At 44.3% G+C, this 26705-nt stretch overlaps 1 protein-coding gene across 2 annotated transcripts in view; it reads right to left on the bottom strand.

Annotated features, from left to right (window-relative positions):
• Positions 1 to 4660: 4660 nt before the first annotated feature.
• The window catches only part of TEDC1 (tubulin epsilon and delta complex 1), a 161383-nt gene continuing 139338 nt past the window's right edge, over positions 4661 to 26705 (bottom strand). For both annotated transcript variants that reach the window (XM_073356246.1, XM_073356245.1), the window contains one exon: positions 4661 to 5779. In XM_073356246.1, the coding sequence (XP_073212347.1) occupies positions 5405 to 5779 (375 nt within the window). In that variant the 3' untranslated portion in view covers positions 4661 to 5404. The remainder of the gene's footprint in view (positions 5780 to 26705) is intronic.

Here is a 26705-nt window from a genome sequence, read left to right on the forward strand (position 1 = left end):
TTTGGGGTGTATAAAGTAGGGGCATTGCCAGCAGATCGAGAGACGTGATCGTTCCCCTCTATTCGACACTGGTGAGGCCTCATCTGGAGTACTGTGTCCAGTTTTGGGCCCCACACTACAAGAAGGATGTGGAAAAATTGGAAAGAGTCCAGCGGAGGGCAACAAAAATGATTAGGGGACTGGAACACAAGAGTTATGAGGAGAGGCTGAGGGAACTGGGGATGTTTAGTCTACAGAAGAGAAGAATGAGGGGGGATTTGATAGCTGCTTTCAACTACCTGAAAGAGGATTCCAAAGAGGATGGCTCTAGACTGTTCTCAGTGGTAGCAGATGACAGAACAAGGAGTAATGGTTTCAAGTTGCAGTGGGGGAGATTTAGGTTGGACATTAGGAAAAACTTTTTCACTAGGAAGGTGGTGAAACACTGGAATGCGTTAACTAGGGAGGTGGTGGAATCTCCTTCCTTAGAAGTTTTTAAGGTCAGGCTTGACAAAACCCTGGCTGGGATGATTTAATTGGGGATCGGTCCTGCTTTGAGCAGGGGGCTGGACTAGATGACCTCCTGAGGTCCCTTCCAACCCTGATATTCTATGATTCTATGATCTCGGACATTGTCAACATGACCACGGGGATCCGTAGTGGCGATCCAGAGACCTGTGACGGGACTCCAGGGACTGGTGTTCTCGACTCTCTGGAGTGGTGCTGTGAGTTTGGAGACTAACTCGGATGCTCCAGGCACCGTGACTCTGGGGACTGGCGATGTGTCTCCACAAGTCTGCACCAGACAGCCGGTGATCAACGCCGGGATCATGGGGAACGCTGCCTAGAGTCTGGGGAATGATGACGAGCACTTAGACAGGTAAGCTGACCTGTATCCGGGGGCTGGTGGTGCTGTTCAGGCAAGCGCTGGGCGGGCACCCCCTGCAGCAGAGACCGGTGCTGCATGGATGGTGACCACTGGAAGGGTTCCAGGGCGGGTATAACCCTCAAATGGGGCTGTCAGGGTTCCTTCCCCACTTTGAACTCTGGAGTACAGACGTAGGGACCCGCATGCAAGACCCTCTAAGGTTATTTTTACCAGCTTAGGTTAAAAACTTTCCCAAGGCACAAACTCCACCTTGTCCTTGAACAGTATGCTGCCACCACCAAGTGATTTAGACAAAGAACCAGGGAAAGGACCACCTGGAGTTCCTGTTCCCCCAAATATCCCCCCAAACCCTTACACCCCCTTTCCTGGGGAGGCTTGAGAATAATATCCTAACCAATTGGTTACAAAGTGAACACAGACCTAAATCCCTGGATCCTTGGACACTGAAAAAAAAAATCAATCAGTTCTTAAAAGAAGAATTGTATTTAAAAAAAAGAGAGAAAAGGTAAATATCCCCTCTGTAAAATCAGGTTGGAAGATAACTTTACAGGGTAACAAAAGATGCACAAAACACAGAAAAAACCCCTCTAGCCTTAGTTTCAAAGTTACAACAAAACAGGGATAAACCTCCCTCCAGCAAAGGGAAAATTCACAAGTTGAGTAAAAGATAAACTAATTCGCCTTGCCTGGTTGTACGTACAATTTCTGGAATATGAGAGACTGGTTCAGAACAGTTTGGAAGACATGGGTTGATGTCCGGTCCCTCTTAGTCCCAAGAGCAAACAAACACAGAAACAAATAACCCAAAATAAAGCCTCTCCCCTAACCCCCCAAGATTTGAAAGTATCTTTTGTCCCCATTGGTTCCTTTGGTCAGGTGCCAACCAGGTTATTTCAGCTTCTTAACCCCTTACAGGTAAGGAGGAATTTTAGGCTACCCTTATGGTTATGACAGGGGCACCTCGCGGGCCGACGTGAGCAGCACCGGAAGGGACAATATGTCCTTAGTGGCCTGAAAGGCCTCCAGCATGGACGGCACTGCCAGGTGCCGAGTGCTTCTGCGACTTCCCAGGGCGGCAGGCGGGTCTTGAAGAGGACTCTACAACTCAATGGATGCTGAGGCCTGGCCACCATCCACAGGGGAAGAACTGCCCCGCACTCTCCTCTGACTCTCTCCTTCCCTTTACAGGATGTAGGTGAACGCCCTCTCCTGGCCTTTCTTTGCTTTTTAGCCGGTACTGGGGATAGGGATCGGATCGGTGCCAGACGAAGGTCAGTGCCTTCAGTGCGCTCTGCACTGAGGCTGCAGTGCTTGGAGTGAAGGCTGATCTAGCCAGCTCTGAGGCTCGTGCAAGGGCTGACTCCATAAAGAATGCTCTAAGTTGAATGTCCCACTCCTTTTTGGTTTGTGATCTGACGCTCTTACAAATGCGACACTTCTCACTCACATGGGTTTCCCCTAAGCACTTCAGGCAGCTTTGATGGGAATTGCCGACTAGCAGATTTTTTGCAGCGGTCACAAGGTTTGAAGCCCAGGGGTTGGGGCATGCCCTGTCCCTAGGCTAAATCCTGTATGGGACTAACTATTTCTAACTTAGGCACTAATAAACTCTACAAACTTTCTAATAACTATCCACAAATGATTCACAACTAGGCACAGTTGAGAAGGTAAGGAGGCAAGGAGACAAGCCAAGGCAAGGAGACATTCCTGCACCGACACTGGCAGTAAGAAGGAGTTGAGGGACGGAGGATCTGGCAGCGCTCCTTATACTGGTGCATACGTGCACCACTCTAGTTGGTGCCAGAGCTGGTCCCCTATGGATACCACTGAGGGAAAAACTTCCAGCACCAGTGCATGTGGTGAGCACACACACCTACTATGGAACAGACATGAGCAAGCACTCAAAGAAGACCTCTCCACTCATGGCGGTGGCAGCATTTTAAACCCACTTTATACATTGTGCGAACGAGTACACGAGATGCAAGGCCATCGGAAATCAGGCCAAGAAAGTTAAACTGGCTAGTTTCATTGCCCGGATGGTCTCAGGTGCAAAAAGTAACCAAATGGCAGTAGTGGCATAAAGACAATTGGTTTTTCAGATGATTCCAGTTTTAACATTGCTAGGTGACAGCCCCAGCACCAGTAATAGTGGATTTAAGGTTTGTTCTGACAGCGTCCCTTCAATAACACAGCTTGTCTGTGAATATGATTTGCTTGTGTCATGCAGTAAATACAGCTGCCGAGGACTCTTTGTGGCTGTTTTTATAGCAACACAATTTTTACATTTCTCCAGAGAGGAAATAATCAGGGTCAAGTAGGGCATCCATGCTCTGCCAGTTCCAGTCTAGACTGAAATGGGATTGTCCGGTGAATGTTAAAAACACACTGCATTGTAACTACTGTGTACTGACAAATATTTGCAGTTAGGAAATGAGTTCATGTCCTGGTATTAAAACCAGAGTAATGATTGCTAGCTTAAGTGGATACAAGCTTGGCATACAACAATATGACAAGACTGGTGAGCAACAGGCTAGAGATGAGCTAGAGCTGCAGAGTGCAGAACCAGCTCTGTGTAGGGCATTTGGACGTGGTTCTGTGGGGAGTATCCCGGGGAGAAGAGTTTGGGGATTAATATTAAGTTTGGGGACATAAGTATTAATACAATCATTCTCTCTACTTCTTTGGGGCTTACGCACAGAACTAAACTTTCTCACAGCATCGGCTAGTTTCAAGGCCGCACTATGGTGAGCCCTGGCCAGAGCCCATGTGATCCCTGCCACAATAGCTGGATTACTCTACTAGTGCACTCAGGTACCCCAGTACATGGGAGCCCAGCCTTCAGCGTGGCTCACAAAGGCTTCACACACCACTGCACCCCACTCTGCTTTGGTCTATGGGAAATATGGTACGACCTCCGTACTGAAGACATGGGTAGCTACACTCTGGCCCACATTATGCAAATGAAGTGCACTCCTGTGTTCTCTGGTAGGTTGGTGACATGGCTTTCAGTTGGGCCAAGGCTGGGCACCCAGCTCTTGCTCTCCGCTGTCTTACACCTGGCATCGTCATTGACACCCATGCACAATGCACGAGAAATGCCAATGATAGTGCAACTCAGCAGAGAATTCAGATCTGGCAGCGGAATGAAGAGTCAGTCCTTGCCCTTCTCCCCCAACCTTACTTCATCTCACAACAATGATGATGCTAATACTTGAACATGATAATGTCCTTAAATGCACTTTTACTTTTGGTTTTTGAGTCACAGGCAACTGTTAATCACCCAAACAGAAGAGCTGGGAGTAATGGACAGAAATCTAAACTAAGGTAATCCTGCTGCTCATTGCAATTCACAAATGAAAAGCAAATTGTGTTTTTATTTCTGAAGGAAAATCACAGGAATAAAAGCAGTTTCTTACTGAAAGCAAACAGAAAGGGATGAAAAGCTACTGTCAAATGAAAGGCTTTACTTTCTGGGGGGGATGTCTCCAGATGTAGACGATGGGTTTCTTAAAACCTGGAATTTAAGGCCTTATTTCTATTTTACAGAAACATTCTCTAGTGAAGGAGTACTTGTGGCACCTTAGAGACTAACCAATTTATTTGAGCATAAGCTTTCATGAGCATAAAACAAACATAAAACATAAAACCTTACATGAGCATAAGCTTTCGTGAGCTACAGCTCACTTCATCGGATGCTTCCGATGAAGTGAGCTGTAGCTCACGAAAGCTTATGCTCAAATAAACTGGTTAGTCTCTAAGGTGCCACAAGTCCTCCTTTTCTTTTTGCGAATACAGACTAACACGGCTGTTACTCTGAAACCATTCTCTAGTGAATATATAAATTATATTACTGTGCTTCATAACTGAATACATAGTTTAATAAAAATGGGTGTTTCTATAGAGAATCTGATCATTTGAAGTGCATCATGCCTGTGTATATAGAAGATGTCACTTTTATTTGCTACTAAGCATTTTGTATCTGTTTTGTGATAATTGTATGTATTCTGTGCCTTGCCACACAATATATAACTAGCTGAACTAAATAGCAGCCTTTTCTGCACATTCTTGGTGCTTTGCATACCTTTCAGCATCAAAGGCCGCACTCATCTCTGCTCAGTATCTGGGGTTTTATGACTCATAAATACGCTCACTTGCTGGTAAATGCTGAATGCAATTAGTATTTCAGTCTGCAGACCTGCAAATACCGTGTGTCTAGAAACAGAGAGTTCTGAAAGTGAGCCTGTGCCTGGCAGAAGCATCAGAAATCTACATGGAGAGATTTAAAAACACCCCACGCCCTCTAAAACCTGCTGCAGAATTTAATTGGTAAGGTAAGTAATAAGGGACAGCAGACAGAACCATTAAGGGTGCAGTGTTCTGGCCCCAGTGCATATTATAAAGAAGTGACAAATTTTGTTTTCAAGGCTGAGAATTAGAACCACATTCAGCTCTTCATTTTACCCACTCTCAGACCATGGTTTGTAATATGTCTTCTGATCAAACAGCTCTATTCCCTTGTCCTTTCTTGAAGAGAACTTATCTCTTCATAGGTGGGATACAAATCACTCCAACCAGCCCTTCTGCAATCTCATCCAGCTTATGTCTGCACTCTTCCTGCAGCCGCTTCAGCTCCCTCTTCAGAGTGGCCTCTTCCATTTGCAGTTTGCTGATCACCTCTGTGGCATTAACAACATTTGTAATGGGCTCCTTCGATACCGAACTGAGGAAACCTGTTTTGCTAGCAGAACGCTTGTCTTTAAATACCAGCCTGTATGGACCATGCATTCCATTTTTTTTATGGGCACAATGGTATTTAAGATCTGATAGTTTTAGCTTGACCGCTTCTGTTATTGTCCTGACAGCAGCACAAAACTCCCTTTCATCTGGTAGTGTTCTTTCTCTTGATTTGACCTGTAGAGAGAAAAACATGGTCAGGCTTATGTGCAGAATTCCTCACTCCAGACACCAATGCAAAATGTCAAGGCTGGAGTGTGCTGTACTGGAAATTCTCTATTTCACGATCAAATGTAGCAAGTAGAAGCAGTGACTGAGCTCAGCATGTAAACCTCTGTGCTTTTAAGAATAAGAGACTGACAAATCTTCAAAGCCCTTGCTCCTCTGATGACTGACATATGGCGATTTCTTCTCCACTCCTTATGGCAATTACAAAAAGCATGGGCAGTTTGAGCCTGGATGAGATGTGTGAAAAAATGTGCATGGCCTGTTTCTCCATTCACGCCTGTAGAAAGGATGTGTAAAACACTACCATTGTAACAGGGTAGTGGGTAATGCCTCTTTTGCACAGGTGTGATTGCACAAAGGGCAGGACAGTGAGGAACCATGTCTGTGGTGAGAGAGCTGAGCCAAAGAAGGATTCTCTATACGGCTTTAATATAGGCCAACTGAGAATACTGTATGAGACAGGGCTGTGTGTGATACTAATTGTGCTGTAACTGGCTGGTGATACAATATGATATGATAGTCCAGATTTGCCAGTAGCAAAACTAATACAAGATACACTAATGACTATGGCCCAGTCCTCAAATGCATACAAAAAAAATGAGTAACTTAACTCACATGAGCAGATCCACTGAAGTCAATAAGACTAAGTACACTACTCAAGTTACTCAAGCATGTGCTTGCAGTAAGGGGCCCTTCAACTGCAGCTTCAGGACTTCTGGTACCAAGGGGTAAATAAGACTTTTAGGGAGATGCAGGCAGAGATCAAATGTCCCTGCTGTTTGCAACAGCACCCCTAAATAGACTATGCATCACAAAACTAACATCACAGCATGTCTTCAGAAACTGCTCACACATTAGAAAAAGAACATACAAGACTATGCAACAGTGTCACCAGGTGACTCCTGGCACCCACTGCAAATGGATCTTACACCTCTTATGATTATAGTTTATCTTTGCCATGTTTCATTTGACTTGATTTCTAGAGTATGTGTTTTGTGATGGGAAAAGAGAGCAGGCAATAGCCCACTGCTCCCCATGGTTCAAGAGAAGACGTTAGTGCTCATGTCTAGAAGAATAAAATTAAAAGGCCTAGACATACTATGCAGGACTTGCAAAAAATGGGAAATAATAGAATTGTTCAAAGTTGGAGCGAGATCAACCCAAGGGCTTGATTCTCTTCCTGTGCTTACATCAGTGAGTCATTCAGTATAACGCATTTGGTTCTGCTGTTGAACTCTGTGCCTTCACAAGAGAGGACTTTTCAGGCAAAGAAAAGCACGGCACTCATTTGATGCAAATATCAAATCTTTGTCCTTTAATCAAAAAGCCTTTTTATAGCACTCCCACCTCAAAGTCAGGATTTTTTTCTCCACAACAAATGCCTAGCAGTCGAGTTTCAATCTAAGCCTCGGATACACTTACACGCACTCTGTAGTCCCTGCTCACTGTGGCTTGTTATTCCAAAGAGCCCACCTACAGGAGATGGGATTACCTATATTTGATTCTGATTTAAGGCGCGTTGGCCTAATAGACCAACCACACCTACCACGGGGTGGGTTTCCGGAAGAGTGACATTTATTTTCATTGGGCTAGACATCACCACATTCTTTCAGTAGATTATTTAATTACCTTCTGTTTAACAATGTTACTTCAATTTGCAAATACAGCTGTATAGTATACAAACTCAGAGTTGTTAGGATATAGATATTCAGGTCTGTCTGCAAAGGCTTATACTTCAAGAATTTAGGTGTATTCTTATCACTTACCTAGTTATAGAGGTATAAAAGAAAGAATCAAAATCAATATCTGCCGGTGTAAGGGCCTTCCCCTACTATGACAGTCTGAGGCCCTGTTCTTAGGCTAAGGCCTTTGGTTAAGCAGCAGAGGCATCCATAAACTGAGAAATGTATGGTCACATCCTTACATTCCAAACTAATCACATTGAAAAGGTGCTATGGGCTGTTAGGAATACAGTCCTGTCCTGATAATGCCTATCACCTCCAGAGAAAGGGAAGAGCCTAGAAGATGTAAAAGGAAACTTAGTTTGATAGCATCCTGTCTGGCAAGAACTCACTTATCAATAGTTGGGATGTGAAATCCTCATTTCTTTGTTGTTCTATCACTGTAGTCCTCATTTCCCTTTTGTTTGTCTGTATAATCTGTCTGGTTCTGTGATTGTTTCTGTCTGCTGTATAATTAATTGTGTTGGGTATAAACTAATTAAGGTGGTGGGATATAATTGGTTAGATAATCATGTTATAATATGTTAGGATTGGTTAGTTAAATTTCAGTAAAATGATTGGTAAAGGTATACCTAAGCAGAACTCAAGTTTTACTATGCAGTCTGCAGTCAATCAGGAAGAAAGGGGGGAATGGGAATGGGGAATAGGGGTGGAGGAATTGGAATCATGTTTTGCTATGGGGGGGGGAATAGGAACAGGGACACAGGCAAGGCTCTGTGGTGCCAGAGCTGGGAAGGGGGACACTAAGGAAGGAAACTGGAATCATGCTTGCTGGAAGTTCACCCCAATAAACATGGAATTGTTTGCACCTTCGGACTTCGGGTATTGGTGCTCTCTGTTCATGTGAGAAGGACTAGGGAAGTAAGCGGGTAAAGGAATAAGCCCTCTAACGTCTGTACCTGGTGCCACTAAACAGTGTAGACATGAATAGCTACTTATAGATTCATTAGTTCTCATTACAGACTCCTAACTGATTTGCTAATTGTCTTGCTGCACGTGACTGTGTCCCATTTTTCCCAAAGGGTGCCCATATCTCAGCTCAATAGGCCGTAAGGATGTAATGAAATTTGGAAGAGGCCGCAAGCAAAAATTAAAAGCAGATCCCTCCCTAAATGCAGTGTCCCCACAAAAGTAGCTGCAAGCATACGCAAAATATTTGAAAACAAGTCAATTTTCAAGTTAAGAAAAAAGTACCAGTGGGTAAGGGCAGGTACATGATACGCTCAAAAGTGCATGCAGCTGGTTTAATATAAAGAAGAGGAAATACTTTTTCACACAATGCACAATTAATCTGTGGAACTTATTGCCCTGGGATGTTGTGAAGGCAAAAAGTATAACTGGGTTCAAAAAAGGATTAAGTGAGTTGATGGAGGATAGGTCCATCAATGGCTATTAGCCAAGATGGTCAGGGAGGTAGCCTCGTGCTCAGAGCAACCCTAAACCTTTGACTGACAGAAGCCTGGAGGGGAAGACAGGGGTACAGCTCTCCAAAATTGCCCTGTTCTGTACACTTCCCCTGAAGTTCTGGTACTGGCCACTGTCAGAGAGAGGATACAGGGCAAGATAGATCACGGTCTGACCCAGTATGGCCGTTCTTAAATTCTTATGCATGATAATTCATTTATCAATTTGCTCTAGGTTTCTTTGTGGCAATTCCCTCCACTTATTTTGTATGTATTTTAGATGGAACAATGAGCTTGTGAGAGTTTCTGGCAGGTTTTCCATCAAGGTATCACTACAGAGAAAGAGTTAAATTAAACCTCCCCATCCATCAGGGTTTGTTGGTGTCAGCACTATTAATTAACCGTAGCTAGTGATTTCCAAATTTCTCATTAAAAAGTGATGTGCATAATGGTACATCTCCTTTGGACTAGACTGAACAATCTTAACTATCATCTAACATAGTTTGGGAACAGCAGTATAAATATTTAAGATGAGACAGCTAATAGGCCATTGAACTGTGTTCTGTGGCCACTATAGGATTACTCCCTGAAGCACATTTTCTAGCATTTTATCTAATCTACTTTTAAGTAGGGCTGTCAAGCGATTAAAAACATTAATCACGATTAATCGTATAATTCAAACAAATTAACTGTGATTAATCGTGCTGCTAAACAATAATATAATGCCATTTATTTAAATATTTTAGGATGTTTTCTACATTTTCAAATATATTGATTTCAATTATAAACACAGAATACAAAGTGTACAGTAACAACAAGGAGTCCGGTGGCACCTTAAAGACTAGCAGATTTATTTGGGCATAAGCTTTCATGGGTAAAAAAACACTTCTTAGATTGAAGGTTTTTTTTTACCCACAAAAGCTTATGCCCAAATAAATCTGTTAGCCTTTAAAGTGCCACAGGACTCCTTGTTGTTTTTGTGGATACACGCTAACACAGCTACCTCCTGATACTTGACATCATACAAAGTGTACAGTGCTCACTTTATATTTATTTTTACTACAAATACTTGCATCATAAAATACAAAAGAAATAGTATTTTTCAGTTCACTTAATACAAGTACTGTAGTGCAATTTCTTGATCCTGAAAGTTGAACTAACAAATGTAGAATTATGTATAAAAAATAACTGCATTAAAAAATAAAACAATGTAAAACTTTAGAGCCTACAAGTCCAGTCAGTCCCACTTCTTGGTCAGCCAATCGCTCAGACAAACAAGTCTGTTTACATTCGCAGGAAATAATGCTGCCTGCTTCTTGTTTATAATGTCACCTGAAAGTGAAAACTGGCGTTTGCATGGCATTGTTGCAGCCGGTGTCACAAGATATTTACGTGCCAGATGCGCTAAGATTCATATTTCAGAGTAGCAGCCGTGTTAGTCTGTATCTGCAAAAAGAACAGGAGTACTTGCGGCACCTTAGAGACTAGCAAATTTATTAGAGCATAAGCTTTCATGGGCTACAGCCCACTTCATCATATGTCCCTTCATGCTTCAACCAACATTCCAAAGGACATGTGTCCATGCTGCTAATGGGTTCTGCTCAATTACGATCCAAAGCAGTGCGGATCAACGCATATTCATTTTCATCATCATGAGTAGACGCCACCAGCAGGTTGATTTTCTTTTTTGGTGGTTCAGGTTCTGTAGTTTCCGCATCAGAGTGTTCCTCTTTTAAGACTACTGAAAGCATGTTCCACACCTCCTCCCTCTCAGATTTTGGAAGGCACTTCAGATTCTTAAAACTTGGGTCAAGTGCTGTAGCTATCTTTAGAAAAATCTCACACTGGTACCTTCTTTGCATTTTGTCAAATCTGCAGTGAAAGTATTCTTAAAATGAACATGTGCTGTGTCATCATCGGAGACAGCCATAACATGAAATATATGTCAGAATGCAGGTAAAACATAGAGCAGGAGATATTCAATTCTCCCCCAAGGAGTTGAGTCACAAATTTAATTAACACATTTTTTTAATGAGCATCATCAGCGTGGAAGCATGTCCTCTGGACTGGTGGCCGAAGCACAAAGGGGCATACAAATATTACGCATATCTGGCATGTAAATTCCTTGCAGTGCCTGCTACAAAAGTGCCATGCGAATGCCTGTTCTCACTTTCAGGTGATATTGTAAATAAGAAGCGGGCAGCATTATCTTCTGCAAATGTAAACAAACTTGTTTCTCTTAATGATTGGCTAAACAAGAAGTAGGATTGAGTGGTCTTGTAGGCGTTAAAGTTTTATATTGTTTTGTTTTTGAGTGCAATTATGTAACAATAAAAATCTACATTTGTAAGTTGCACTTTCACGATAGAGATTGCACTACAGTACTTGTATGAGGTGAACTGAAAAATGCTATTTCATCATTTTTACAGTGCAAATATTCGTAATAAAAATAATATCAAGTGAGCACTGTATACTTTATACTGTGTTGTAATTGAAATCAATATATTTGAAAATGTAGAAAAACATGCAAAAATATTTAATCAATTTCAATTGGTTTTCTATTGTTTAGCAGTGCAATTAAAACTGCGATTAACTTTTCTGAGTTAATTGCGTGAGTTAACTGCAATTAATCAACAACCCTACTTTTAAATATTCCAAGCAATGGAGCCTTGAAAATTGTATTTATCCCTCTCCATGATAAGTTAAACACCCTTTAATCCCTCTCCCATACTGAGACTGGGTGAAATTCTAGCCCCCTTGAAGTCAATGGCAGAAGTCCCATTTGATTTCAACACTGTGAGGATAGCACCCAATGCACTTATATCAAGCCTTTCGTCTGATTATTTTAAAGTGCTCTGCAGATAATCTATCCTCTCCACACTCCTGCAAAAGTGAGCAATAGCCCCATTTCTGATATGAGCAGTGAAATCAAGTAGGAAAAGTTCCTTAGAACAGTGCTACTCAAAGTGGTAGTCCGCAGACTGGTGCCGGTCCGCAAGCCATTGGCTGCCGGTCTGCACGCACATTGGAAAAAAAAATTGCTGGTCCCCCACATCAGATAGCTTGAGAAGCACTGTCTTAGAACACACGAAGTACTTTATCAATGCAGAGACTTTTGCTAAATTGGTCCCTGTGCTTGTTAAGGGGTTTGCTCAAGTACAGAGGAGAGGGACTTGGTCTTGTAAAACAACCAAAAAAACCAAACCAAAACAAAAAAACACCCCAAAAAACCAAAACACACACACCACTATCACAAACACTGATGAATCCCAGAACATATCTTAGCTAAAAGAATGTCTGAGGACCAATTTTCTCACGCAGACTGAGGAACAGATCTGAAAAAATAAAGAATTCATGTGTTATTTGGTCACCTCCCCCCACACTGTATGTGATTAAACAAGATGTGACGTCTGTACATAGGGAACTTAACAATATGGAACACTGGAGGAGAAATGCTCCTATTACTTATATAAAGTGAAGTCCCCAGAAACTAGAGTGCAAATCATGTTATTTTGGAATGACAGAATCATGCAGGACATTTGCTAGCCTGGACATTTTCTAAATGGAACACCTGTTTTTTCATGCTCTTTACTAACCAAAAGGAAAGAGTTTTTATTAACTGTTATGGGTGACACATGATACCTTTACAGGACTTCTTGGAATATCTTGTTCATTCCAGTAGAGAGAGCACGAATTTCAAATGATTAGAGGAACATTTAATTTTCTGCCATGATGCAGAGCCTGCTTTAAGGATACAGACAACACCATATTCTATCTGCAAATCAGCCAGGACAGCAAAGCTGTAACAAGAGTTCTATCCATTCTACCATGGGAAAGGCCCTACATATTTACTAGTAAAGTGCACCTAAATTCTGCAGCAAGGCCCCTACTTTCTGGGGCAGTATTAAGTGAAGTCAAAAAAAGAGGTTTTCAAAGAATTAAATATGAAAACAGATAATGCAACCAGCACAGATCTACTCATGTCATTTATGACTGGGAGGGATTAGGAAGGAAGTTTGGGTTTTTTGCACTGAGGAGGCGGCTGAAGTCTTTGATAATGAGTAGCCTAGGTGGCAAAGTCCATAGCTATGGAACTGCAGAATGCTCTAGTTGCTGTTTAGAGATTTTACTGGTTAACAGACATGAAGGTGAGTTACCTGACCTTAAAGTAGTTTGTTTCTCTCCCTTTTTACACCTTAGGCGATCAAGGCAATTTCAGCAGCCTCCTCCTGTATATTTAGTTAATTGCTGCTCCTTAAGCTCTCATTGTCTCTCATTAGTCAGCAAATCCTGTTATTCTGGAGTGAAAACAATCTCAGCAGACCACTTTATATTAAACAAACATGTTTGAAGAGATAAGGATCCTCAGCATTTTAAGTCATCAGAATCAGATGAGTTTCAGAGTAACAGCCGTGTTAGTCTGTATTCGCAAAAAGAAAAGGAGTACTTGTGGCACCTTAGAGACTAACCAATTTATCTGAGCATGAGCTTTCGTGAGCTACAGCTCACTTCATCGGATGCATACCGTGGAAACTCACGGTATGCATCCGATGAATTGAGCTGTAGCTCACGAAAGCTCATGCTCAAATAAATTGGTTAGTCTCTAAGGTGCCACAAGTACTCCTTTTCTTTTTGAGAATCAGATGAGTAGCTCATCTAGTCCAGAATTCTGTATCCCAAAGCTCTGCTTTTCAATTTAGATCTACCAGCTGTAACTGAAATCCACCATGTGCTATGTAGTGCAGTATGACAGCTGCTGCGCATCCTCTCTGAATAAAATAAAGCGACAGTCATAGTTTCTACATTTCTAGAGCCCACTTCACCCCAAAGGAGTCCAGAGTGTTTTAAAGAACCATACAGAGAATACATCAACTAACAGTGACACGCAGCCACCCCTGAAATGGAGCAAAGCATGTGTTGAACAGCTCACAGTGATACTTTACAAGAGATTAGTATAGGAAAATAGGGAAAGAACAGGTTACAAAATATTTAGATAAGTTAGATCTATTCAAGTTGGTAGGGCTTGATGAAAGTCACCCTAGGGTACTTAAGGAACTAGCTGAAGCCACCTTGGAACTGTTAGTGATTATCTTTGAGAACTCATGGCAGACAGGTGAGGTCCGATAGGGCCAGAGGAGGGCAAACAATCTGTATCTGTAAAAAGTGGAACAAAGAGGACCTGGGAATTACAGACCAGTCAGCCTAACTTCGATACCTGGAAAGATACTGGAACAAATTATTAAACAAGCAATTTGTAAGAACCTAGATGAAAATAGGGTGATAAGGAATAGCCAAGATGGATTTGTCAGGAACAATTCATGCAAACCAGCCTAATTTCCTTCTTTGACAGAGTTACTGGCATAATGAATGGGCGGAAATAGTGAACGTAATATACCTTGATTTTAAGTAAGGCTTTTGTCACAGTCCCACATGACATTCACATAAGCAAACTAGAGAAATCCAGTCTAAATGAAATTACTACAAAGTGGGTGTACAACTGGCTGAAAAAAGGTACTCAGAATAGTTATCAACAGTTTTCAGTCAAACTGGGCAGGCATATCTACCAGGTTCCACAAGGGATCTGTCTTGGGTCCTGTACTGTTCAATAGTAGAATAGGTGGAATACTGTGTCCAGTTCTGGTATCCACAAATTCAAGAAGAATGTTGATAAACTGGAGACGGTTCAGAGAAGAGCCATGAGAATGATTACAGGATTAGAAAACCTGCCTTATAGTGATAGACTCAAGGAGCTAAATCTGTTTAGTTTAACAAAGAGAAGGTTAAGGGATGACTTGATCAGTCTGTAAGTATCTACATGGCGGCACTTCAAATTAGCAGAGAAAGGTCTGACACAATCCAATGGCTAGAAGCTGAAGCGAGATAAATTCACACAGGAAATAAGGGTAATTAACTTTTGGAACAACTTATCAAGGGATTATGGTGGATTCTCCATCACTGACAATTTTTACATCAAGAGTGGATGTTTTTCTAAAAGACATGCTCAAGGAATTATTTTGGGCAGTTCTCTGGCCTGTGCTATGCAGCAGGTCAGACTAGATGATCACAACGGTCCCTTCTGGCCTTAGAATCTATATTTTACTGCTTTCCTCTAGTCTAGTTTTAAATGATTTTTAAAAATCCACAGCTAATTAAATCTTTTACATTAATATAATCGCTAAACGAATATTTAAATTTGACCACTTCCATTGGGATACTATTCCAAAGGCTACTATTGTTTAGTCAAGAAATGTTCCTGACAGCCTAAACTTTCTCTTTTTAACTTTATTCCTTGACTCCTCTACAACCACTTGTACCACTCTCTAAAATAATTCCTCTCCTCTTTTGGTGTTTGAACTCTTCAAATTCTCATAGGTGATTATTACAGGGACAAAAGGATCGCCATACCGAAATCAGATCATCTAGTCCAGCAATCTCTCTCTGACAATGGCTGGTTAAGATGCTTCAGCAGAATGTGCAAGGAGGCCCATAGCAGACAATAAATGGAATACCTTTCCCAAAATGGAAGTTTCTCCCTACTCCCATAAATTGGTGACTAGCTTATGCTTTGAAGCATGAGGATTTATAGGCTTTGATCCTGTCAACATTTGTGCATGTGCTTAACTTTACCACCACAAACAGGACTACTCATGCTAGTAAAGGGACACACATGCTTGTTTGCAGGATCAGGGCCATATAGCCCTTCTAAAAACACATTTTTATCCTGTCTAACATAACCCTGGATGTTCTCATTATCCATTGTGACAGGGTCAGGCCAGATGGGTACAGGAGAGTGATCCTATTGGGATCCACGAAGTGGGCAGGCAGAAACCCACCCATTGCTAAAGGGTCCCCCTCCAGCCTAAGGGGACCACAGGACCTGGAAGCCAAGTGATTTCACAGGACAACTAATCAAATAACAGGAACAGGAGTGTGGTCAAAGGGTCAAACAAAGGGAACCTGACGGGGACACCGAGCAGAGAACCCCGGACAGTGCTCACTGCTCCTCGAAGACGTCAAGGGAGATAGAAGGCAGATATATTAGCCTTAGATTAAGCAGGTCCCTTTCCCCTGGGTAAGGTAACAGGGGAGACTCCAGAATAATCACTAAGTTCCCTTTTACATCTTCTAGGCTCTTCCCTTTCTCTGGAGGTGATAGGAATACAGTCCTGTCCTGATAATGCCTAACAGCCCATAGCACCTTTTCAATGTGATTAGTTTGGAATGTGAGGATGTGACCGGTCGCTTCCCAGCTTATGGCTGCATCTGCTGCTTAGCCAAAGGCCTTAGCCTAAGAACAGGGCCTCAGACTGCCACAGTAAGAGAAGGCCCTTACACTGGCAGACAGTGGTTTTGATTCTTTCTTTTATACCTCTTTAACTAGCTAAGTAATAAGAATACACCTAAATTCTTAGAGTGTAGGCCTTTACAGACAGGCCTGAATTTCTATACCCTAACAGGCAGGCTAATCAGGACACCTGGTTTAAAAAGGACCTCGTTTTAGTCAGTGAGGGGTGCGCAAGGAGTGGAGAGTGAGAGGGCATGCTGCTGGAGGACTGAGGAGTACAAACACTAACTGGAATCAGGAGGAAGGTCCTGTGGTGAGGATAAAGAAGGTGTTTGGAGGATACCATGGGGAAGTAGCCCAGGGAGTTACAGCTGTCACACAGCTGTTACAAGAAACACAGTAGACAGCTGTGATCCACAGGGCCCTGGGCTGGAACCCGGAGTAGATGGCAGGCCCGGGTTCCTGCCATCCCTCTTCCCTCTATTGGATATAAGAGGAGCTGACCTGGACTGTGGGTCCCACCAGAGGAGAAGGTCCCTGGCCTGTCCCCCAACCCACTAGGTGGATCAGCAGAGACTGCGGGGATTGTTCCTTCCTTTTCCCCATGCTGGCCAGTGATGAGGTTAGCTGAGTGAACTAGCAAAAGTGGCCAAACTGAGGGCTGCCATGAACCTTTGAGGAGAGCAAATCCGCCAATAAGCGCAGGACCCACCAAGGCAGAGGAGGAACTTTGTCACACCATATAAATACCCCTTTTTTTAGTATCCTGATAAGCTCTTTTCCTCAAGGTCAGCATGTGGCAATGAGTCTACAGCCACATCATGGACTGTGTTCTACTTTTATCATTTTTAAAATTTGCTGCTTTTCATTGAACATTCCTTTGGTCTTGTTGCACTAGAGATGCTAACTAGGAGCACCTGATTTTCTCCTCTAGACCATTTATTATGGTCTCATTTCACCTCTCCTAAAATACACAGTCCCAGTCTTTTTAGTCTCTCTTCCTAGCAATTGCTTAAACAAGCTATACATTTAGTTCTTTTAATCTTTCCCCAGAAATCAGCTCTTCTATCCCCTTATTAGTTTTTGCTGCGCTTTTCTGAACTCCCTCATTTGTCTGCATCTTACTGGTAATGTGGTGCCCAGAACATAGTGTCTGATCCTGGAGGGTGCTGAGAGATTTCTGAGAGGAGCTGAGTTGCCTCATCAGCATTTATTTAACCAGCTCAGGAGGTATGGCACACTGACAGTCATGCAGAAAATGGTTCCTTTCCAGCTAAGCTCACATTCATCCTGCTTTTACTTACACAGAACTGGGTCAACATGTGAGATATCCCGAAGAAGTGCTGGGGATTAGGCACCACCATATGACATTTAAATCTTTTTCAATAATAACTGTAAACCTTCCAGCTGCAGAATGACAAGTTCACATCTCCGCGTGTTCAACAGCATTTCACAAGGTAACCCGAGTACTGCAGTGTGTAGCAGTGCACCCTTTGCATCTCACAGTTGTGTATTTGAATGCTGATGCTACTAGCTAAGGATGAAGTTTAAATCTGAGCAGCAATGCGGGTCTTTGAGTTCCCATCACAGGAAAGGACGTGTGTGTGGGTGGCTGGGAGCGGTTCGATTCTGCAAATGGATCGTTGCCAAGATCAGGCTTGACAAAACCCTGGCTGGGATGATTTAGTTGAGGATTGGTCCTGCTTTGAGCAGGGGGTTGGACTAGATGACCTCCTGAGGTCCCTTCCAACCCTGATATTCTATGATCTGTAAAACTGTAGTTAGTGTCACGTGCGAGAGTAGCTGGAGAGCTCTGGGAGAGGACTTACTCCTTTCATTTTTAAACTGCATTCTCTCTTACCAGCTGCAGCCATTCCCAGGACTTTTGCAGCAAATTATTTCAGAATATCAAAATGTTACTGTTCAGAAAAACTGCAGCAAGCCTAAAAATAGTAAATGTTCCTCCTCTAATGATAATCATCCCTTCACTGTCACTGATCCTCCTTTTACTCCACTGCCTATGACATGAAAAAATGTATGACTTCCAGTTCAATACATGCAATACAATAGTACCGTTTGTCTTTTGTGTGAACAATGATGTAACCCACTGTCTACCCTTCAGACCTACCTTTTGAGGTTTGATGACATTTGGGGAGTGCATAGTCATTTTATCCAGAGTGGTCATGGAAAAAGTTATTCTCTGATCAATATTAGGGAGGTTGAAGAGGTTAGATAGAGTGAGGCACCCAGCCCAAAGTCACACGTGGATAGCATAGGAACTTCCATGGACCACATGCAGAGAGCAACAAAATCAAAGGTTGTGGACTCTGGCCTCAAGTCTCTAATCAGAATTCAGAAACAGCAAAGATCTAACAGGTCATATGGTCTGTCCACCAGGCCAGTTCAGGACTGTTCCTACAGCACATTTAAATATTCTGAACAATGGGTTTTCTGCCATTGCCTTTGGGATACTATGCCATAGGCTACAGGATCCTACCGTCAGAGCCTTCTCCTGACATATAGTTGACAGGTTCACAGTTACAGGCCAGTATTCAGGGTTTTTCTCTGGGACAGCAGGAACCTGTAGCCCAAAATTAAGCTTGGAAGGATCTGACGGTTATCGCTACATGTTGGTAAATGTCAATTTCACCGCACACACAAAAAACAATGTCAAAATATTTCCAGTAAGAAAAATGCTGCTTGAGAACTCATTAGTGTTTGATTTAAGGATATTTACTTTGTATATTTTGACATGTGATGTGATGTTGACAATTTGTGAACTAGTTATAAAGCTGGTTATAAAGCTTTCCTTTTTGAATCTCAATGTCTACTGTCATTAAATAATTGTCTGACTCGCCCCAGAGCGTCCCATAACTGAAAATTTAAAACGAAAAATAAGAAAAAAATGCTTAAATATAAACATCAATGTTATCAGTCAAATTACAAAGAAATAAAAATCAAATTCTGCCACGTTGGATAGCACTGAGATACTACAATAAGAGGTGCTCAAGAACTGGGGATGGGTGCATTATAAAAACTTAGATAAATGGATGTGAGAGGGGAAGGTGTTAGCATTGGAAACTGAGGATTTCCAGACATAGACATGGAGGTTTGAATATTCTAACTTACTGATTTTCAAATATTTGTGTTTAATAACTACAATGTTCAAATCATACTGGTTTAAATTAACTGATAAGTATTTTCAACATGGATTCTGCCTTACAGTTGGTGTCTAGGAATTTCTTTTTCTTTAAAGAAAAGCTTCTGGAATGTTCTATTTTATTGACATTGTTTTTAATTATTTACTCAAAAATTATTTTAGAAGAGAATCAAGGAAAGTTCTTACACCTTATAGACAGCACGCACACCTAAACCAATTTCCTTCATGTGTGTTTAAACCACCCTGCTCCATCCCTCCATTTATATGCACAAGGCACATATACAAATGCATAAACTAGTGCTGAGCGGGGGTGAGGGAATAACAAGATGAGTCACCATGAACAGTGTGCATACAAAAACTTTGGCAGACATTCCACTCTTGCTCATCTAAGAAGCTCTGAATAGTCAAGGCCTTGCTCTTAATCTTTAAGGCCCTCATCAAGTTGGAACCTGGCTACATAGGAAACTGCTTCAACAACGCACCATAACAGCTCCATTCCCCTGAGACAAAGGAGCAAAGTGAATCCAGGACAAGGCTTGCCGAAGCCAGAAATACAGGGAGTCAGTTGAGAAGTCCCTGCCTCTGGCACAATCTACAGACCAACAACAGAGTTGGGAGCTAAGCATTTGCTGAGCACCTGTCAGAAAGCCTTCCTGCCATAACTGAAGAAATTACAGCAACAAGCATGAAAGAAGATGTAGGCAGAAGTAAACCTGACAAACCCAGGAAAGGGGGAGAGTAGAGTCCACCTAACAACTCAGTGCAAACAGTATTTGCTATAAAAATGGGCTCCCTGGAAATACCACAGACAGATCAGACAGCTATGTGAGGAGAAAAGCCTCAAAAATTATTCTACTGCAATCAATTTGTGGGAGAAGAGTGATACGGTAAAGACACAACTTCACATTAATGAGCTGTAAGATATGCACAAGATCATATAGGCTTATACATTTGATTTTGGGTTATATTACCTCATATTATTTTATAGTTGATTGTTTTATTTCACAAAGCAGAGAAGTATAAAACAAGCAGGAAAGTTCCCTTTCGAAAACTCTCAACCTATTTTCTCCCAAAAGAGATGACACCAAGCTAATAAAAACAAGAGACCCTAGTCATAAACCTTCTCTCCCCTGGCTCTCCTGCAGTCACCACTGATGATTACTTTGTTGGTCACCCATAAGAGTTTGTATTTTGCTTTCTAAAATGCTGACTAGATTTTACTCATTCAGGGGCCTAGCTCCTGCTGAATTAGCCATGCCTGGAGCTGGGGAGCTGTGCACGGTGCAGAGCTTCTCTGCAGAAGCTATTCCAGCCCATGGCCCATTCAAGGTAGGAAGGAAAGAGATGGCTTGCAAAGCACCAGATTTCCTCTCCCTCCGTCTAACCCAGTTCCATTCCCTATGCCAGGGGTGGGCAAACTTTTTGGCCCGAGGGCCACATCTGGGTATGGAAATTGTATAGCGGGCCATGAATGCTCACAGAATTGGGGGGTTGGGGTGCGGGAGGGGGTGAGGACTCCAGCTGGGGGTACGGGCTGTGGGGTGGGGCCAGAAATGAGGAGTTCAGGGTGTTGGAGGGGGCTCCAGGCTCGGGCAGGGGATTGGTGTGGGGAGGGGGGTTGAGGGCTCCGGCTGGGGGTACGGACTGTGGGGTGGAGCTGGGGATGACGGGCTGGGGGTGCAGGAGGGTGCTTTGGGCTGGGACCGAGGGGTTCAGAGGGCGGGAGGGGGATCAGGGCTGGGGCAGGACATTGGGGTGCAGGAGGGGGTCAGGTGTGCAGGCTCTGGGTGGTGCTTACCTCAAGCAGCTCCCAGAAGCAGCGGCATGTTCACCCTCCAGCTCCTACGTGGTGGCGTGGCCAGGCAGCTCTGCGTGCTGCCCTGTCCACAGGCATCACCCCTGCAGCTCCCATTGGCCGGGAACCACGGCCAATGGGAGCTGCAGGGGCGGCGCTTGGGACGGTGGTAGTGTGAGGATCCCCTTGACTGCCCCTACATGTAGGAGCTGGAGCGGGGGACATGCCAATGCTTCCAAGAGCCGCGTGGAGCAGAGCAAGCCGCTGACCTTGCTCCCCAGTAGGAGCTCAAGGGCTGGATTATAACATCTCGAGGGACGGATGTGGCCCCCGGGCCATACTTTGCCCACCCCTGCCTTATGCCCTGCCTGGGACACATGCACAACAGAGTTTGCACTGGTTCTGCTGCACTGGACTCTTCAGCCCTACAGGGTGGCCTGCATTTCCCTAAATGCTCTTTGATGGGGCGGGGGGGGGGGGAGAATCTCACTACATTTTACCCGAGATTTGACTACCGACCATTTCCAACATTTATTTGAAAGACAAAATAAAAGCATCATCTGAGGACAAACCCATGCTGTCAGCAAAGGCATCTGAGAGACGTAATTCTTTTCTCAAGAGCAGAATATCATCATCCACAATTTGCTTGTTAAGAGAGAACTGGTTTTAATTTTAACAAGGGTGCAAAATGGTTGATTAAAGCTCCATGCTATCTGTTTAAGCAATAAAAACAAGGTAATAAAAATTAGGCCTTCTTTCCTCCCCACGTCCCTTAATAAGACTTAACTCAAAGCCACAACAAATGCTCTCTCTCATTTGCAGATTTTCAGCACTGCACAAATTCTGGAATAAGTGTTTAACCAGTGATCTTACTAAAACACACTCCAAGAGCTGAATCAAAATTATTTGAAATCCAGAATGTGCTTAGACTTAATTTAGGAAGTATTTATAAAACTTTATCCAAATTCATGCTTTTAACTTTCTGCTCTTACTCATTAATGTCTCTGAAGTATATATGCAACCCTTCCTTTAAGGTTTTTTTTTAAAATACGTTTTGGAACATAGGCATTGCTTATGATTTCTATGGAACCAAACACTTTGTTATGATTGCTTTAATATTTCTATGATTAATACTTACAAATTTACTCAAACGTATAAAATATCACTAATTCATGAACTATTTAATTGGTGTGTTCGTGCAATTTATTCTCCAAACACAGACATATTCAGGAAGAATCCTGGAGAACTGAAAGAAGAACAGATTACTCACTTGGTGCAGTAACTGGTTCTTCAAGATGCATTTCCCTATGTGTGCTCCACTTCAGGCACATGTACCTCTCAAACCCTTGATCGGAGATATTCTGTTAGTGTCCAGCCCACAAGTGTCCTATGACTCCTCACGTTGGATACTGAGGCCATACAGGGGTGCACAGGCGAACCACCCTCTCTTCCTTCTCCCCCAAATGTCCCCTAAGGAACAGTCTGAACTAGAGGGCAAGGAGGACGCGCCCATAGGGTCACACATCTCAAAGAACCGCACTTACAGCACAAAGTGAGTAACTCTTCTTCTTCGAGTGTCGTTCCTATGGGTGATCCACTTCAGGTGACGTCTGAGCAGTATCCCCAGATGGAGGAGGGAGCTTCACAACAGACTCCAGAATGGAAGACAGTACCAGAACCAAGTGTAGCATCACATCTGACAGCACAGATCAGGGCATAATGTTTGAAAAACAAATGTATTGAAGTCCACGTAGCAGTGCATCTTATTTCAGAAACTGGTACATTCTTCAGTGATGCCGTAGATGTTACCTGCAATCTGGTTGAATGTGCTACCCTCTTTGTGGGGGATGGATGGCCGCAACACTATAGAAAATGATAACGCATTCAGAAATTCATCTCGGTAGTCTCTGAGTAGAGATTGAGGACCCCGTGGATCTATCCATGAAGGAAATCAAGAGCCTAGGTGACTTCCTAAATTGCTTGTTCCTATTTAAATAGGAAGGCTAATGCCCTTTTAATATCTAGGGTACCTAAACAGAATTCCTGTAGAGAACAATGTGGCGTTGACAAAAAAAGTGGTAGATGAATAGATTAAGGTGGAACTCTAATAGAACCTCAGGTAAGCATTTCAGGTGTAGACATAAAGCGACCTTATCCTTGAACACTGTAAAGGAGGGATCAGCCATTCAGGCTCCCCAACCCTCCAGGCTGACGTGATGGCTACTAAAAAGACCGTCTTCCTACATAAATGCAACAGAGTACATGTTGCCATTGGTTTGAATGGAGGTCACATAAGAAAACTGAATACCAGGTTGAGGTATATGTCTTGACCAGTATGGAACTGGAAGACAATCTTGGGCAGAAAAGCCGGGTGCGGGCACAGCTGGACCTTGTCCTTATAGAAGACTGTATAAGGCATTTCAGATGTGAGCACCATGATTTCAGACACCCCATGGGCCAAAGTTAAAGCAAACGAGAAGGCGACCTTCTAGGAGAGAAGCAGGAAGCCAAGGGCTGGAAGGGGGGAGTCTCATACTGAAATGGCCACCAGATGAACATTGACTGAGGATTGCAACAGGCCCTGGAGTTTAAGATGGAGCAAATAGTCCAGGATGCCTTGCAGTGGAGCCCCTTCTGCACAAATGTGATGAACTGAGGCCCAACACGTGAAGCGCTTCCACTTCGCCATATAGGTGGCTCTGGTGAAGGGTTTCCTGCTACCCAGCAGAACCTGCTGGACAGCAACGGAACACCACTGTTCGTCCCCACTCAGCCATGCAGTAGCCAGGCTGTCAAGTGTAGCACCACCAGGTTTGGATGCACCTGTGGAAGATTAGGCTGACCACCTCCGGATGGAGCGACCATTTGTGGCGAGATGAGAAGGTCTTGCTGAGATGATCTGCCAAAACATTCTTGGTTCTGTGGGTGGCTACTAGATGATTGGCATGTCGCACATAAAAGTCCCAGAGGCTGAGCACTTCTCGACAAAAGGCCGAAGACCTGTTGCCGCCCTTCCTATTGATGTAATACATCGTAGCGGTATTGTCTGTGAGGACCTGCACCACCTGGCCTTTTAGGTGGGGCAAGAAGGCCTGGCAGGCCAATCATTTTGAGCTTCCTGACATTGATATGAAGGGCGAGATCGTTGTGGAGCCAGAGGTCCTGGGTGCTGAGCTCGCCCAGATCGGTTCCCCAACGCAGATCCAACGCGTCCAAGACCAGGATGATCAGTGGAGACAGGATAGTGAAGGAGACTCCCCGCAGTACCTACCTGGGATCCCGCCACCAATACAAAGACAGGAGGATGTGGTTCGGCACCATAACCATTTGGTTCAGGGGATGCCTGCTGAGGGTGTAGACCGAGGCTAGCCACGCTTGCAGAAGCCACAGATGAAGACAGGCATAGCTGACCACGTATGTGCACGCGGCTGCGTGGCCCATCAGTCGCAGGCATGTGTGGGCCGTAGTGAGTGGGTGGCTCTTTATGTGGGAGATTAAACCCAGCATGGCCTGAAAACATGCTTCTGGAAGGAAGGCCATGGCTCATGTGGAGTTGAGGACCGCGCCGATGAACTCTACGCATTGGACTGGCATTAACATGGACTTTTCTGTGTTAGTAACAGGCCCAGGTCACTGCAGGTGGATCGCACCAGATCGAGGCTCCTGCACACCTGCCCCGGAGACCTGCACTTGATGAGCCACTCACTGAGATAGGGAAGATCTAGACCACTCACCGTCTCAGGTAAGCTGCTACCTGTGCCACGCAATTCGTTAACACCCTGGGGGCCGAAGACAGACAAGAGGGTAGTGCTGTGAACTGGAAGTGGCGCCCGGCCACTATGAAACACAGGAAATGCCTGTGTCCCAGGAATATGGAGACATTAAAGTAAGCATCCTTTAAGTCGAGAGTGGTGTACCAGTCCCACAGATCCAGGGATAGGATGATGGAAGCCAGGGAGACCATGTGGAACTTCAACTTCTTTAGAGACTTGTTGAGGCCATGCAGGTCCAGAATGGGTCTGAGACCCCCCTTTGCCTTCCAGATTAGGAAGCAGCGGCAGTAGAATCCTCTTCCTTCCATATCCTGAGGAAGCTACTCCACAGCCAAAAAGCCCAGGAACTTTACGACTTCCTGAACAAGGAGTTACTCATGAGAAGGGTCCCTGAGGAGGGACGGGGAAGTCGGGGGGGGGGGGTAGGGGTGGCCAAAAATTACGGGGTATAACCCCGAGTCACTACATCCAGGACCCAACGGTCTGATGTAACCCACAACCAGGCCGAGAGGTAGGGAAAAAGGCGGTTGAGGAAAAGCTGGGAAGGATCCGGGCAGTTGGCTGGTGCATTGCTCCCGACCACACTCTCAAAATGAGCGCTTCTGGCCCCCTTGGTGCTTCGCTGGGCCAGGCTGAGCAGGAGAATAGGATGACAAAGGGTGGCGGTGACTAAACCCTACGTCCCTTTTCCTTGCAGGTGCCTGCTGAGGCTGCTACTGTTGTGGTGGTGGGGGAGGCTGGAATGACTGCCTCGACGCCTGAGGAGTATGCATCCCCAGAGAGCGGAGGGTCGCCCACTCTCCAGAGGCATGCAGATGAGCATCCGTTTGGTTGGAAAAAAGGCCGACACCATCAAATGGGAGGTCCTGAATAGAGGCCTGCATCGCCTGGGACAGGCCGGCAGTCTGGAGCCAGGAACTGCGCTGTATGACCATTGCCGAGGAGACCACTCAGGCAGCTGAATCAGCCACGTCCCAGGCCATTTGGAGAGAGCACCGAGCTGCCACGGTACCCTCCTCCACCAGAGTTGCGAACTCCTGGGCTGCTTCCTGGGACACAGAGTCCTTGAACTTGAGAAGAGAGCTCCACAAGTTAAAGTGATAGCGTCCCAAGAGGGCCTGGTGGTTTGCCACCCAAAACTGCAGGCTGGCCATAGAATAAGTTTTTTGACCAAACAAATACATCCTCTTGGCCTCTTTATTCTGAGGGGTGGAACTGGTGGGCCCATTTATCCCTCTCGTTGGCTGCCGACAAGATCTATGATCCCAGTGGAGGGTGGGTGTATAAGTACTCGAACCCTTTCGCAGGAACAAAGTATTACTTTTCTGCCCTTTTGGATGGTTTTGACGATGTTCAGGACCGCACTGGGAGCGCGACACGGGCCGGGGTGGATGCTGATAACATTAAAAAATGTGTCTGTCTGCTCCTCTCTCTCCTCCGCCTTAAGGTCCAAGGTGAAGGCCACCCTGCGGAGCAGTGCCTGATGCTCCCTAAAATCATCTGGTGGGTTAGCGCTCAAGGGGCCCGCCGCTGCCTTGTGGGGAGGATGACTGGACAACCAGGGGAGGGCTGGCAGTGTCCTCTCCCGCCGGAGAGGGCAGCCTGGGGTGGTACCAGCTCCTCACCTGCAGTGGCTACCAGAGTGTCCTGCACTGAGCCCAGTGCCATTGGTGCAATGGGCGCGGCCTTCAGCCTGTCTGACTCAGCGACCAAGGGC

Source organism: Lepidochelys kempii, chromosome 8, assembly GCF_965140265.1.
Source record: "Lepidochelys kempii isolate rLepKem1 chromosome 8, rLepKem1.hap2, whole genome shotgun sequence".
NCBI classification, from domain to species: domain Eukaryota; kingdom Metazoa; phylum Chordata; order Testudines; family Cheloniidae; genus Lepidochelys; species Lepidochelys kempii.